Genomic DNA, 13,720 nt, shown 5'->3' on the forward strand with positions numbered 1-13,720 from the left:
TGATTGAGGCGGGTCACGGGGAGGTGGCGGTGATTAAGGGGGGTTGAGTCCTATGGACTTCCTGCCCAGCAGGTAGTGGCGACCCAGGGAGTGCGAGGATGGGATATTAGTCATCGTGTAAACCCTCTCTGAGCTCATAAAACCTGGGCAGAGCGTTGGCGCAGGAACCTCCGCCAGCCCCAGCGGAGAAAGGCCGCGTCCCTAGGGTGGAACCGGTGCGCTGGGCTTATCTTCCTAGTGTGGGGCCGAAGCTGTGGCTTCAGTCTTGGGAGTCCTGCCCTGGGGCCTGCCTGGCGGGGGGGGGGGGGGGGGGGGGGGGGGCGGCCGGTGCACACAACAGCTCTTTCAAGGTCACCACAACTCAGCCGCCCCAGGATTTCTAGCTTATAGTGTTTGCGAAGCACCTTCTCCCACTGTCTCATCCATCCTCCAAACAGCCTCGCCGCGTCTGTAAAAGCGGTTATAACCTCCATTTCATTGATGAGAATACTGAGGTCCCAAGGTTTCAGGCCTGAAAAATACAGGACTGGAAAGGAAGAAAACCCAGGGAGTCAGACTGGGGAGCGCTGAAATTCAAACACAGCAAGTCTGCCTCTTGGCTCTGGCTAAGGCCCAGGGGTGCGGGTTGGGGTGAGGCAAGGGTGGGGGCGGGGTGTTTCCTAGGCTGGGAGCTGGAGGCAGGCACCTGCAGGGAGAAAATCAAAGAGTGAAAGGACTCTGGCCCTGAGCCCTGCCATCTGTCTGGGCCACTGCTTCCTGATAACAAAACTCTCTCTAGAAGCAGAGACAGGAGCTCAGGAGAATTTTTTGCTGAGTTACTGGAGAGAATAACGTCCCAGGAAGGAGTCAGAACAAGGCACATGTCTTCAATGGTATGTGTGCTTCTGTGTGTGGAGCGATGGGCCCGAAACACCCACCGAGGCCCCGTTGATGTGGGTCTCTAAGCCCCAATTCCTGGTGGTGACAGTGAAATGGAGAGGACAGTATTCATGTCTAATGGTCACTGTGTAGGAGAGATAAGATGACATATGTCCTTGCCCGTGGGAGGCCCTTAAGAACTGGGAGCTGGGGATCCCTGGGTGGTGCAGCGGTTTGGCGCCTGCCTTTGGCCCAGGGCGCGATCCTGGAGACCCGGGATCGAATCCCACATCAGGCTCCCTGCATGGAGCCTGCTTCTCCCTCTGCCTGTGTCTCTGTATCTCTCTCTCTCTCTCTGTGACTATCATGAATAAATAAATAAAATCTTTAAAAAAGAAAAAAAGAACTGGGAGCTGAATGGGATCCTATTTCTCCAACAGCCCCTAGCATGTAGGACGCACTCAGCATTTAGGGAGCCAATGGATAAAAAGAAAATAGAGAAAGTGAAACCTCCTTTTGACCTCTGTGGGGAAACAGGGCTTAGAGAGGCAATTTCTGGAATACTTGTTGGTCTTCTCCTTGATGGTCGCTGTCCTGTGACTGTCCTCACCCTCTTGTGCTGCCCTCCCAGTGCTCCTCCAGCCCACCTCACCTCTCAGCAGCAGATGCCCATCTATCTAACAGGTAACTAGACCCCCTCCTGGACGTCCATTGGTTTCCCACCCTGAGTATTTCTATATTCCTTCAGATAAACCCCCACCTCAATAAAGAGAATGTCACGTCACCCAGGTCAAGCCCTGAGAACCACCCTGGAGTGCTCCCCTCCTCCCCCAACATTAAGCAGGCCCTGGACTATTCCTCCAACCCCCTTGATGCCTTCTCCTTGCTCAAGGCACCTTCACCTCTTGCCCGCAAGACAGCCAGAGCCTCCTAGAGGTCTTCCCACCTCCGCATCAAGTCCTATCTCCTTGCTGGCTAACAAAGCAAATATATCTGATTTGCCAACTTCCCTGCTTAAAATCTTCCATGGCTCTCTACTCCCCCCAGGATAAAGTTCTAACCCTTTCGTCCATTAGTATAGGCCCCAGCCTAATTTGATTCCATCCAGTTCAGCCATTTCTCAACTCCCCAACTCCCCGGCACCCTTCTGTTCCAGCCACACCAAAATACTCATCCTGCCTAACATGCCATGTGCCTTTAAACATGAGCCCCTTGCCTGGACACCCTTCCATGTCTGCCTGGCCAACCCTTATAAACTTCTCAGTCCATCTCAAATGTCACCTCCTCCATGAAGCCTACCCTTACCCCCACCCAGGGTTAAACCTCTCCTGTACTTCCACATAGAGCTCAGATTCTCTGGGAAATTTATGATAACCTATTTTGACGTTGGATGGCAAGTGCAACATTTGGTCAGAAGAGCATGGCTGTCCCATTTAGCCCTGGCACACACAGTCCTCTATCCCAGCCTTTATCACAGTACAAAGATGGCAATGAATTTTTATTTGCTACGTCAAAGTGCCACATGAATTCAAATGTCACCTCTTTTTCCTCACAGTAACTTTATGATGTAAGTATGACCTTGCCCAGTTATAACAGAGGAATTAGAAAACCTTTCTAGTTCAAGGTCATGCTAATCCAAGGTCATATGCCCAGAAAGTGGCAGAGAAGGGCCTTTGAACCCACCTGCCTGCCTCTGAACCTTCTTCCTTCCACTTGTCAGGTGGCGTTGATTTTGCCAGCTTATATGCCTGTCTCTAGGAGAGAGTGAGTTCTTCGATGACTCGAATCATACCAGGTATATCTGAGTATCCCCAGAGCCGGAGACAGAGAATGTCAGTGAATGTTTGCTGACACTGAGCTCAAACCCGTTCCTCTGCACTCCTCCCAGGCCGACCGCTAATGACCTTCTCCCCTTTATTTTGGCAGATTTCCTTTCTCTCAACCGTGCAGGGAGCAGGATTATGGGACTCCAAGTTTGATTATCAGCTATGAGATGTTGGGCAGGTAAATTCTTACCCTAAAGATACTGGGGCCTGGTCCCCTCAGAGTAGGGTACATGGCCTATTCTCAGGGGTACTTAAAGCCATGGAAAAACATATAACACCCCTCTGTGGAGAGCCTTTTTCTCCTTTAATTTTTCAGGTAGGAGAAATAAATTAAGTCATTTAACTTCTAAGCAATATTTTAAACATTAACTCAAAATTTTTAAAAATTTGGCATAAACTACAAAGTTTATGTTAACTTTTAGGATAAAACTTACATGGGCTGCTTTAGGCATGTAGCCTAAATATGAGGGAAAGATGTGGAAAGTACCTAATAAAATCGTGCAGGTTCCCCGCTACTAGGGCCCACGTGGGCTAGGGGCATAAAGAGATGCTGATATCAACCCTCCTTCTTGCCCTGCTCCCTTAGGTCTTCCATAGCTGGTTGAACACAATGAAAAGACTGTCTCGGGAGTGAGACGGAGCTGATTCTGAATCCTCGAGTGGAGAGTTACTGCTCTGTGAAGTCAGACTTAAAGTTCTGTTTCCCTTCAGTATCATGGGCTTCGAGATACCACCTACCGCTCCCTGCTGGCTATACCACTTGCCCAGATTTGCCTTCCACCCATCTCTACCCTGCTCTGTGCCCTGGGATGGTGTCCATTGATTCTTTTGTTCCCTGGCTTCTAGTAGGATTGGGCCAAGGACTGGGAGGAGAGAGAGGAAGGGTATTTATCTTCCAGTTTGCTCTCTGCCGTGAGAATGTTCCTCACTTCCTTGGGCCACGGTTCTTGCGAGTTAGCCCTCTCCTGTGGCCACAGCTCTGTTGGGTTGGGGTGCCTGGGGGGCTCAGCCGTTTAGCGCCGCCTGCAGCCCACCCCAGGGCGTGACCCTGGAGACCCGGGATCGAGTCCCACATCAGGTTCCCTGCCTGGAGCCTGCTTCTCCCTCTGCCTGTGTCTCTGCCTCGCTCTGTGTGTCTCTCATGAATAAATAAATAAAATCTTAAAACAAAACAAAACAGAAAAAACCCTTTTCCTCCCCTGGCCTCGGGGCCGTGGCTAGCCTGGGGTGGCCGGAGGCTCGCACCTCCCCATATTGGTTCCCATAGCCCTCCCCAAGGTTTGTGGATCGCCCCCCGCCCCCTGCACTAAACTCTCCCCGGGGTCCCTTCGGAGTGTGCCATGTGCTCTGTGGGACCTTGCCCCGTAAACCACCTCCCTGGGTTTGCGGAGGACTAAGGGCCATGAGGCAGTTTCTAAGTCAGGCTTGTATGATGTTTGAGAGGAGCGACCGACCGAGTGGGGAGCCTGGGAGGGTGGAGGCCGCCCTGGGGAGGGCCTTGCCAGAAGGCGCAGCTCCCGCAGCCCGGCTTCCTGCCCCGGCAGCCGCTCCCCGCCCCCCACGCCGAGCCCCGGGAGGCCTGGCGGCCGGCTTGGCCCGCGCTTCCCGGGCTCCGGGAGGCCGTCCTGGCTGCCTCCCCCCGGCTCGGAGCGCCAGCTCGCTGACTCGGCACAACGCCCCTCGGCGGCCGGTGGGAACCAGCAGCCCCGGGGCCCCTCCCTGCGCCCGGAGGCAGCACCCCTCCGGCTGGCGCGGCTCCAGGCTCCGGGCGCTAGCGGCGCTGGCTGCGGTGGGCGGCCGCGGGGGGGGATGGGGGGTGCAGGGGCAGCAGGGACCACAGGGGCCTCGCCCTCCTTCCAGCCCCCCAGAGCTGACGCGCGGGGCAGAGCCTCTGCCGTGCAGATGAGGAACCCGAGGCCCCCAGAGCGGTTTCCCAAGGGCCGCCGCAGGCCGCCGGCGGAACCCAGGCCCACGCGGGACCACCCCGCACAGGCCGGCGCCTCACGGTCTCCTCTCTGGGTGAGGACACGGGTGACCAACATCCCCAGGCCCGAGCGAGGGCCCAGCAGATGCTGCAAGGGGCTCCAGGACCTACCTCTGGTCCTCACAGCGACCCTACAAGGCAGGACCATCACAGACTAGAGGAAGAAGCTGAGGCCCGGAGTCGGAAGGGGCCTGCCCAAGGTTGCACAGCTAGTATGGGGCAGAGCCAAAATTCCAACTGAAGTCTTGTATGCCATCAGCTGCAGCTCTGCCAACCAGCAACACTGTCTTTGCACCCAGCGGGTAGTAGAAAACAACCCTAAATAGGGTGGGCCTCGGGGCACCTGGGTGCCTCCTCAGTGGTTGAGCACCTGCCTTCCACTCAGGTCATGATGCCAGGGTCCTGGGATTGAGTCCCACATCAGGCTCCCCGTGGGACTCCCCGTCTCCCTCTGCCTGTGTCTCTGCCTCTCATGAATAAATAAATAAAATCTTTAAATAAATAAATAAATAAATAAATAAATAAATAAATAAATAAATAAATAAGGTGGGCCTCAGCAGGCCTGAGATCTAGGCTTAGCTTTGCCTCTACCTTTTATTTGTGTAAGCTTGGGCTAGCTCCTGTACCTCAACTGGGGCTCTCTTTCTTGTCTGAGAATAGCGGTGACCCAGCCTGCCCTGCTTGCTTCATGTGATATTTTGTAAGACATGCATGGTGGGTGCAGTTATTCCCATTTTACAGAGAGGGAAACTGAGACCCGTTCCTTCATTCATGATGAATGAATCAGATGCCATTTGCTGAAGGATTTCTTTCTCTAGGCCAGGTTCTTTGTCCCCAGAGGGGAAGTGTGACTTGCTCAGGGCCACACACCTAGAAAGTAGCAGAGCCAAGCCTCGAGCTGACAGTGGATACTCTATTCTACACGCCACAGCCTCTAGGATTATGTAAAAGTAGCCACAGGATCACAGTTTTCCAACTCTTGCAGAAAGCCACTTGGATCCTCCTTGAGCACAGCCCATGGCACTAAATAGATCCCAGGAATGCTATTCTCCTGGGAACTTCTGGCCTGGAACATATTTACAAAACTCTAGAGGGGATGGAAATATCCCAACCCACTCCCTACAGACCCAAATTAGCAATTTTCTTATTCTTTATAACCCCTCCGGAGATGCAAACTATGTAATATTAGTCTAAAATTAGGACCATAAGTCACAAGAGAAAAGTCCCACTACTTTGGAGAAATGTTTTCTTAGCCTCATCCTGGCATTTTTTTTTTTTTTCTAAATCAGAACATGGCAGTTGTCTTTCATATAATTATTTTCTCCTAGTGCTTATGGACTGGAAGCAAAATGCTTTTGAGAGAATGTATTTTTTATTGTACTGCCAAATGTTGAAATCCAATCCCTTTACCTGGTTTCCCGTCTATTCAGGGAAGGCGCGGAATACTTGAACAGGAAGAGCCTGTTCTATGAGGCCAGGATGCCTTCTTGAGTGAAGGACACTTTAATAATAACAGTGGCCACGACGTTATCTGTAGCCAACACAGACTGACTGGTTAAGAGGTGCCAAGGAGCTGTGTGAAGTGTTTTATAGGCCCTATTACATTTAATCCTCACAATTACCTGTAAGATGGGTATTATTGTTCCATTTTACAGATGAGGGTAATTAAGAACTAAAGAGGTTCAGAGAGTGGCCAAAAGTCATATGGTTATAGGGCAAGTAGTGGTAGGGTTAGGAATTTAATTCAAACCCAGGCATCTCTAAAGTCCAAATTGAGATATTGTCTTCCATAACAGTGTCACATACTATGTGCCAGACACATACTGAATGACTCACATAATAATCTTTTGATCATTACAATAATCCCTCTAAGAACTTTGCCCCATTCTTTTTCCTTGTTCCACAGTGCAGAGACTCACACTAGCTCCAAGTTCGTCATGCACTTCGAGATTCTCATGTTAACCTGCTGATCCCACTAGTGGCCATGTCAGGGTTGATAAGAGTATGTATGAAATATAACACCTTTGAATAAATTAATCCTAGTAGACTCCTAGGGTCTTGGGCTTATCACTTAACTTCTTTGATTCTCAAGGTTCTCATCTGTCATTTGAATGGCTTAGCTCCTTTGAGCTTGAATTTTCTAGAATTCTATGACAAATGCAGGGCTGGCCTGGAAATGAGTGTAGGGCCTGAAAGTTTTGTTACATGGGGGTAGCGGTGACTTTGCCATCAAAGCAGAGGAACATTGTGGGTGAGGGGGATGTGAGGCCCCAGCTCCTAGGAGCATTAGGAAATGGACAGCAAGGAGGGAGGGAGCTGGGGACCTTGAGATGGAGCCAAAAGATTGAAGAGGACGAGGGGAGTCGGAACCTCTAGGGTGCAGGAACAAGCATGTGGTATGTGTGACCCCAGGGGCAGCAGATGGAAATCATCAAGGGGCTTGGAAGGGAGAGAGCCCCCCAACTCGTAAGGTAGTTGTTCAGGGGTTAGACAGCTGTTAGAAGCATTGCAGAGGGGATCTGACCTTTTAGAGAGCTGACTTCCCAACATGCAAACTTGATCATGTCCCTCTTCCACCTGGCACTATCCACTGGATCCCAGTTGCTTACAAATACAGTCCAAGGTAGCTCCCTTGTTAAAATCTGACGCTGACCTGGCCACATTCACTTCTCACCACCTCGGCTATGGTAGGCATATCTAACTTCTTGCTGCTTTCTGAACACATGATGTGCTTTTACTCTTCTGAGTCCACCCACATCCCCCATGAATTCTTTTTTCACACCTCTAGGCGATTCATCACTTTGGCTGAGCTTAATAATGCATCTGACTTCATCAACAGACTATGAGCCCCTTGAGGGCAGGGCCTAGTTCCCCTCCTCCTCATATGGTGGCATGGGGTCTGGAGCATGAGCTGAATACATGTTCACAAATGAGGTGGGATGAGATGACATCTGACAGTCTCAGTGCTAAAGATACTGCTATTTTAGTTCATTTCAATAAGCATTAAAATGGTTGGCCTTCCATATACAATCGCCTGGTGAGGACTGATACGCAGATAATAACAGTGCTAATAATGTGAATAGAGACAACAGCAGCCAGGGCTGGGAACCAGGATGTGGAGAGGACAGAGACAAATAGGGAGGCGGCTACCTAGTGAGGAACAGGCATCTTGGTCTGTCTCACAGCCCCAAACTGTTCCAGCGAGTGGGTGGGAAAGAGGGAAGAGAAGCAATGGGGGATGATCCTGCTGGCAACACACTTTGGTTCTTTTGGGATTGAGGACTGAAGTTGGCTTTCTTTAGAAGCCTCCACCCCTGCTCCCCAGTGGGTATTTTGAAGGGAATAGTATCTAGGGGCCAATTTCCAACTCTTTCTCACCCTTGGCCCGCTATATCAGCACCACACAGTTAGTAGTGGATATCCAGCAAGTAGGGCCTGCCCATAATAAGGGTTTGCCTTCGTTAGCCTCTAGGGAGATGAGGAAAGTCACTGGAATCCAGTAGCAACCAAGTAGGCCTACCACAGAAGCCTAGTTCCCCCTCCTCCCTTCTTTCTTCAGTGGCACAGATGTGGCCATCCTCCTGGGTTCCAGAATTTGCAGTAGTGGCACTGGCTAGTGCATCCCAATTCTGTGAGTTCTTACTGCAGACCCCCTCCTCTTGTTCCTCACCCAAATTTTTAAAAAGAAGCCAGATACTCAAATCTGCCCAGTTTTTGATGGTAGCTACAGAACAACGGGGTGTGCAGATATGTGCTCCATGGACAGCGGGGAGCTGCAGATGGGGGTGGGCTTGGGGTGGGGGTGAGGAGCCAGGCCAGAGTCAAGGGCAGTGCTAGGGGTAGGGCTCTCACGGGAGCCCTGAATCACCCCCCTCTCTCTTTTTGGACTCTTGACCAAAGTTACTTTTCTTCCTATTTTTATTAACACAAATCCCTAAGTGTGTTTATGTCCGGAGAAAGCACTATGAATAACCGATGATACATTTGTTGATGAACTTGTGAATCATCCTGCGGGGGAAGGGAGACCAGAGAGAGGAGCAGGAGCTTTGGAGGCTGTATAAGATGTGTTGTAAAGTATTTAACAAATGACAGTCCAAACCACAGGGAAGAAGTCGGAGAGATGGGAACTTGCGAGCTGCCAGGGTTTAAAAGCTATTCAATGCTAACCATCGGTGCCAAAGAGCGGAGAAGGGCTCCCTCGTCCTGCGTTGGCAGCCACAGCGCGGAGAATGTGGGGAGGGTTTGGACGCTGGTGGGAGCAGAGCGCAGCAGCAGCGTGCTGAAAGACTTTTTGTTTGAGAAATCTTGTAAACAAGGGATCTCCTCTGAGGTGGAATCCTCACCTCGTCTACTGCTCACACACGTTCTTTCTTTTCTTTTTTTCCTTCAAGATCTCCTGGATGATAAACTCTCCACATGGAACAGTGGTGAGCCTCTAGTCAGTCATGGGGATGTTTCAGGATATCCTGATGTTTGGCATCAAGGGAAAAATTGCCATGTGATGGACCGAGTTTGTCACTCTCCCTCCTGGTGTTAACACTTTGACAAGGACTTCAGTCGCTGGTCCCAAAAAGCTGTGGTTGCCGCTACTAAAGTTTTGAGCTGGGAAGTCGTGGCTCTTCAAGGGTTAGGGATCTTACATTTTTAGGGTTGTGGTCAGGACTCGCTTCTGTAACAGACTCTTTGGAGATGTTTATTTTTAGGTGAAGGATGAAAAGGTCTTTCCTGATGTTTTGGCCTGAAAGCCTCAAATGTGAAGTTATGTTCTTCTAAGTATCAGTGCCTTATTTATTTTTAAAGGTTTTATTTATTCATGAGAGAGAGAGAGAGAGAGAGAGAGAGAGAGAGAGAAAGGCAGAGACATAGGCAGAGGGAGAAGCAGGCTCCCCGCGGAACTCGATTCTAGGACCCTGGGACCATGACCCGAGCCAAAGGCAGACGCTCAACCACTGAGCCACCCAAATGCCCCAGTATCAGTGCGTTATTATAAAGAAAGATAAACTAAGGGAGGAGTACCAGGGAAATAATTTTGGTCAGTGGACATAACCATCCTGGAGGAGAAAGACTGCAGGAGAGTTTGTTTGTAAAGTACCCTTCGAAGTCATAGTATCATGAGTTCACGGATAGGCAACGCTAGTGAACTGGTGGTTCTGATCAGTGAATCTATTCACATGCCAAGAAGGAAGGCCCTTTTAGTCAACATACCGTCTGCATGCTGGGGAGGCATGCCATCACCTAAATGATACAGATAATTAGCCTTTGAGGTTAGAAAAGCAAAAGATCTCTGGGCAACGGGGTCCCAAGGAGGATTATAGGAGTAATGATAGCAAAACTCATCCATGTCCATCAGAATCAGAATGTGGCTCTTCTCCCTCATTCATGTTTGGTTTTTGGTTTCTCTTGTTGGTGTTCTGTTTTGCTTTCCTGGAATGTCTTTTCTCCTACTATCTACCTATCCCAAATCCAGCACATTCTCTCAGGCCCACTTCAATGAATTTAGAGTCACACTCAACTAATCCAATCTTCATCAATCCTTACTTCCTTTGAACTCTTACACTACTTATGGAGTGTGAGCCATTTATTGGGCACATGATTATACTATTATAATCTGTTTTTAAGAAAGAGGAATCTTTTCTCCTCAATTTAACTATAACTTCTTTTTGGCAGGTGCCAAATCTTCAAACACTTCTGTTACCCACAGCTTCTAGCAGTTGGTGCTTGCCACTGGGTGTATGGTGTATCCCTTGGCACCCTGTCAGTAGGTTGCTCATGTTGAGTGGAAATCTTGATGGGGGTTTGTGGAAGATGACAGGATTCTTGGTAGGTATAAGGCTATGCCCCAGACTTGCACATCTAGGGTAAGAAACACATGCTCTCAAAGGTTTTTGGTCCTGATGTTTTCCTTCTTTTCTTAGTTGTGGTTGTTTAAGGCAGATGGAGAGTTCAGAGAAGTTGTAAATTGAGTGAAAAATTAATTTACTGAGAATGAAAGTTGAGCAGCAGTTCCATTCAAATTTTTAAAAATGTGTAAGAAAGAAGATGGGGTGCCTCAGTTGGTTGAGAGCCCAACTCTTGATTTCATCTCAGATGATGATCTCATGGTTACAAGATGGAACCTCATATCAGGTTCTGTGCTCAGCGGGGAGTCTGCTTCTCTCCCTCTTCCTCTGCCCCTACCCATGCTCTTTCTCTCTAAAATAAATATATCTTAAAAAAAGAAGGAAGGAAGGAAGGAAGGAAGGAAGGAAGGAAGGAAGGAAGGAAGGAAGGAAGGGAGGGAGGGAGGGAGGGAGGGAGGGAGGGAGGGAGGGAGGGAGGAAGGGAATAAAAGGAAATAAGCCTGGCGGTGTGAGGAGGGTAGAGGACACATAAAGACTCAGTCTTCAAACACAACCAGCAATTTCATAATATGGTAATTTTTAATATTAAAAGTAAATTGTAAATGTATTTTTATAAACAATATGCATAAAATAGATCTATTTATTCTAAAACCTTTTCTTTTTAAAATGCTTTTTCACAGTAAATTTTTTAGGTGTCAGATTTCCCCTCAAAATAGTGCAATCGGAAGAAGGAAAACGTTGTCAGTGAATTTGGACTTCTCTGCTAATACAAGTCCTTGTATATTTCTTGTAGGAGTGGGTGAAGACTCATGTCTGTCTCTGTTTTCTTTATGACTTGCAATAGCTGCACATGTTCTGTTACAATTTGTCTGAGGTCTGTCATTTTCTGGAGCAGCTTGGCAAAGAGCTGAGAGGACTCAGGGTGGTTCAGCTTGAGCTGGAGCTCCAAGGCTTGTAGCAGGTTGTCCTGTATGTCCTCAATGGGCTTCACATTCAGCAAACCTGGGCGGTCTGGGGGCGGGAGGGGGAGAAGAACAGGAGGTTCAGTTACAGAATTCTCTGGTCCTACATCTGAGGCATTTTCAGCCAAGCTACTCTAACCTGTCTTTTTATTGGCTTGTTTTGCTCTGGTTCTAAAATACGGTGGGGAGAGAGGGTAAGTAGACCATGGGCAAGAACTGCATATGGGGGTACAGGTTGAAACCAAGACCAGCAGAACTTCCGGGGGGCATCGTTTCCTGGCTGGGGCATAATCTATTGCCTGCTCAGTTGACACACACAATGGCAATGCAATCCTCCCCTGACTGTGGACTCGTCCGCTAGTAGGTTTCTACTTGCTCGGAAATCTCATTTTTAACTTCTGTCCCTTCCTGATGAGTCTGTATTTTCTAAATCTCTACTTACTTGCTCACCACAGCTGTAGGCACACTTTTAAAATCAGCTTTGTCTTCTTTTTTCCTTAATATGCCATATATGTTTTCAATGAGACAAGCCATCGTTTTAAATAAGTTTGGAAGGATAGAGCCCTCGATTTTAACAGAGGTTTCTTCCAAGCGGTGAGGGAATTTTCACTTTCTTCTTTAAACTTTCCTTATTTGAATTTTTAAATAGTGGACTTAAATGACACCTTTAAACTTTTTATGTTTTTCTTCATGAAGATCCTGTTAGATGAAACCCTAAATACTTTACAGTGTCCTTTATTTTTTTGCTTTATAGGATTCTATAGGATTCAGGATCTTTTCTAATCTATCCCTGCTGGTGCTTACAAAAAATGTACTGATTTTAGTATACTGAATATATTCCAATTTCCTAGACTCTTGTCAATTCTAACAGTTATCGGGGATTTATTTTTCTATTTTGGCTAGACTATTATATCTGCAAATACTGATAACTTCATTTATTTCTTCTTTCCCAGTGTTTACACTTCTCATTTCTTTTTCTAGCCACAGTGTATTGGCTAATACCTCTAGTATGGTATTAAATAATAGTAGCGGTAGGAGAGGAGGTATTCTTGTTTCACTCCTAACCATGAAGAAAATGCTTCTACTGGCTTACCACAAGTATGATGTTTACCAGAGATTATAGTGGATATGTTTTACTCCTGGCTTTTCAAGAGTTATAAAGTTTTTAATTTGTTTTATTCAGGAATGCTGTGACATTTCATCAAATGCTTTAAACTTTTGCTTTCTAAAGAGATAACTGAATGGATTTATCTTAATCTAGTAAATTATATTAAGAGATTTCCTTATATTGCTGTACTTATTTGCTCCTATTTTCCTTAGGGTTTAAAAATTTGTGAGATTGGCCCAGAGTTGTCTTTTTTTGTGCCATCCTTTGTCTGTTTCGATATGTTAACTAGCTTTCTAGACTGAGTTGAGAAATTTTCCTTCTATTTCTATGTAGTAAGGGTCTATTCCTTACTGGCTTCTTGGAATTCACTGGCAGAACCACCTGAGCCTGATGGTAAATCTTGGTCTACCTTTAATTTTTCTTCTACAGCTTTTAGTCTCTTTAGTAAAGAGCTTAATCAAGATTTAGTAAAGACCATTTACTCTTTATTAAAAGTAAAATTTTGTAATTCATATTGGAATAGAATTATACATAATATTATTTTAGAATTTGAAATTTCTTATTTTTATTTATAACTGAATGCTTTTTATTTTGTATATTCTCTCATTTAAAAATCTGATATGCGGGATGCCTGGGTGGCTCAGGTGGTTGGGCGTCTGCCTTTGGCTCAGGGCGTGATCTCAGAGTTCTGGGATCAGGTCCCACATTGGGCTCCCTGCAGGGAGCCTGCTTCTACCTCTGCCTATGTCTGCCTCTCTATCTCTCATGAATAAATAAGTAAAATCTTTATATAAAATAAAATAAAATAAAAATAAAAATCTGATTTGCTAAAGGCTTCTTTTTCTTTTTAAAGAAACACAGCTTTTGGTTTTATTCATCAACTCTTTTAAAAATTCTATCTTGTTTTCAATTTAATTTTTTCTTTTAACTTTCTTTAGGTTTATTTTTCCCTCTTTTTCTGGCTTCTTGAGTGGAATGCTTAATTCATTTAGTTTTAGTATTTCTTGTTTTCTGATAGATGCATTTAAAACTCTAAAATTTCCTCTGAGTACCACTTTGGTTTCATCCCATAGGCTTGGGTAAATAGTATGCTCATAGCTCTTTCCTAAATAGTCTTACTATTTTGATTTCATTTTTAATCT

At 47.0% G+C, this 13,720-nt stretch overlaps 1 protein-coding gene and 1 long non-coding RNA gene across 8 annotated transcripts in view; one reads left to right on the top strand and one right to left on the bottom strand.

Annotated features, from left to right (window-relative positions):
- Window positions 1–649: 649 nt before the first annotated feature.
- LOC125753082 (uncharacterized) lies at window positions 650–3,835 on the top strand. The gene is made up of 4 exons (XR_007404065.1): window positions 650–872; window positions 2,579–2,653; window positions 2,785–2,862; window positions 3,271–3,835. It is a non-coding gene; the product is annotated as an uncharacterized LOC125753082 (long non-coding RNA).
- Window positions 3,836–11,068: 7,233 nt separating this feature from the next.
- PPARG (peroxisome proliferator activated receptor gamma) overlaps window positions 11,069–13,720 on the bottom strand; it is a 131,899-nt gene continuing 129,247 nt past the window's right edge. For all 7 annotated transcript variants that reach the window (XM_025449535.3, XM_025449564.3, XM_025449545.3 and 4 more), the window contains one exon: window positions 11,069–11,519. In XM_025449535.3, coding sequence (XP_025305320.1) covers window positions 11,272–11,519 — 248 coding nt within the window. In that variant the 3' untranslated portion in view covers window positions 11,069–11,271. The remainder of the gene's footprint in view (window positions 11,520–13,720) is intronic.

Source organism: Canis lupus, chromosome 20 (assembly GCF_003254725.2).
Source record: "Canis lupus dingo isolate Sandy chromosome 20, ASM325472v2, whole genome shotgun sequence".
NCBI classification, from domain to species: Eukaryota; Metazoa; Chordata; class Mammalia; order Carnivora; family Canidae; genus Canis; species Canis lupus.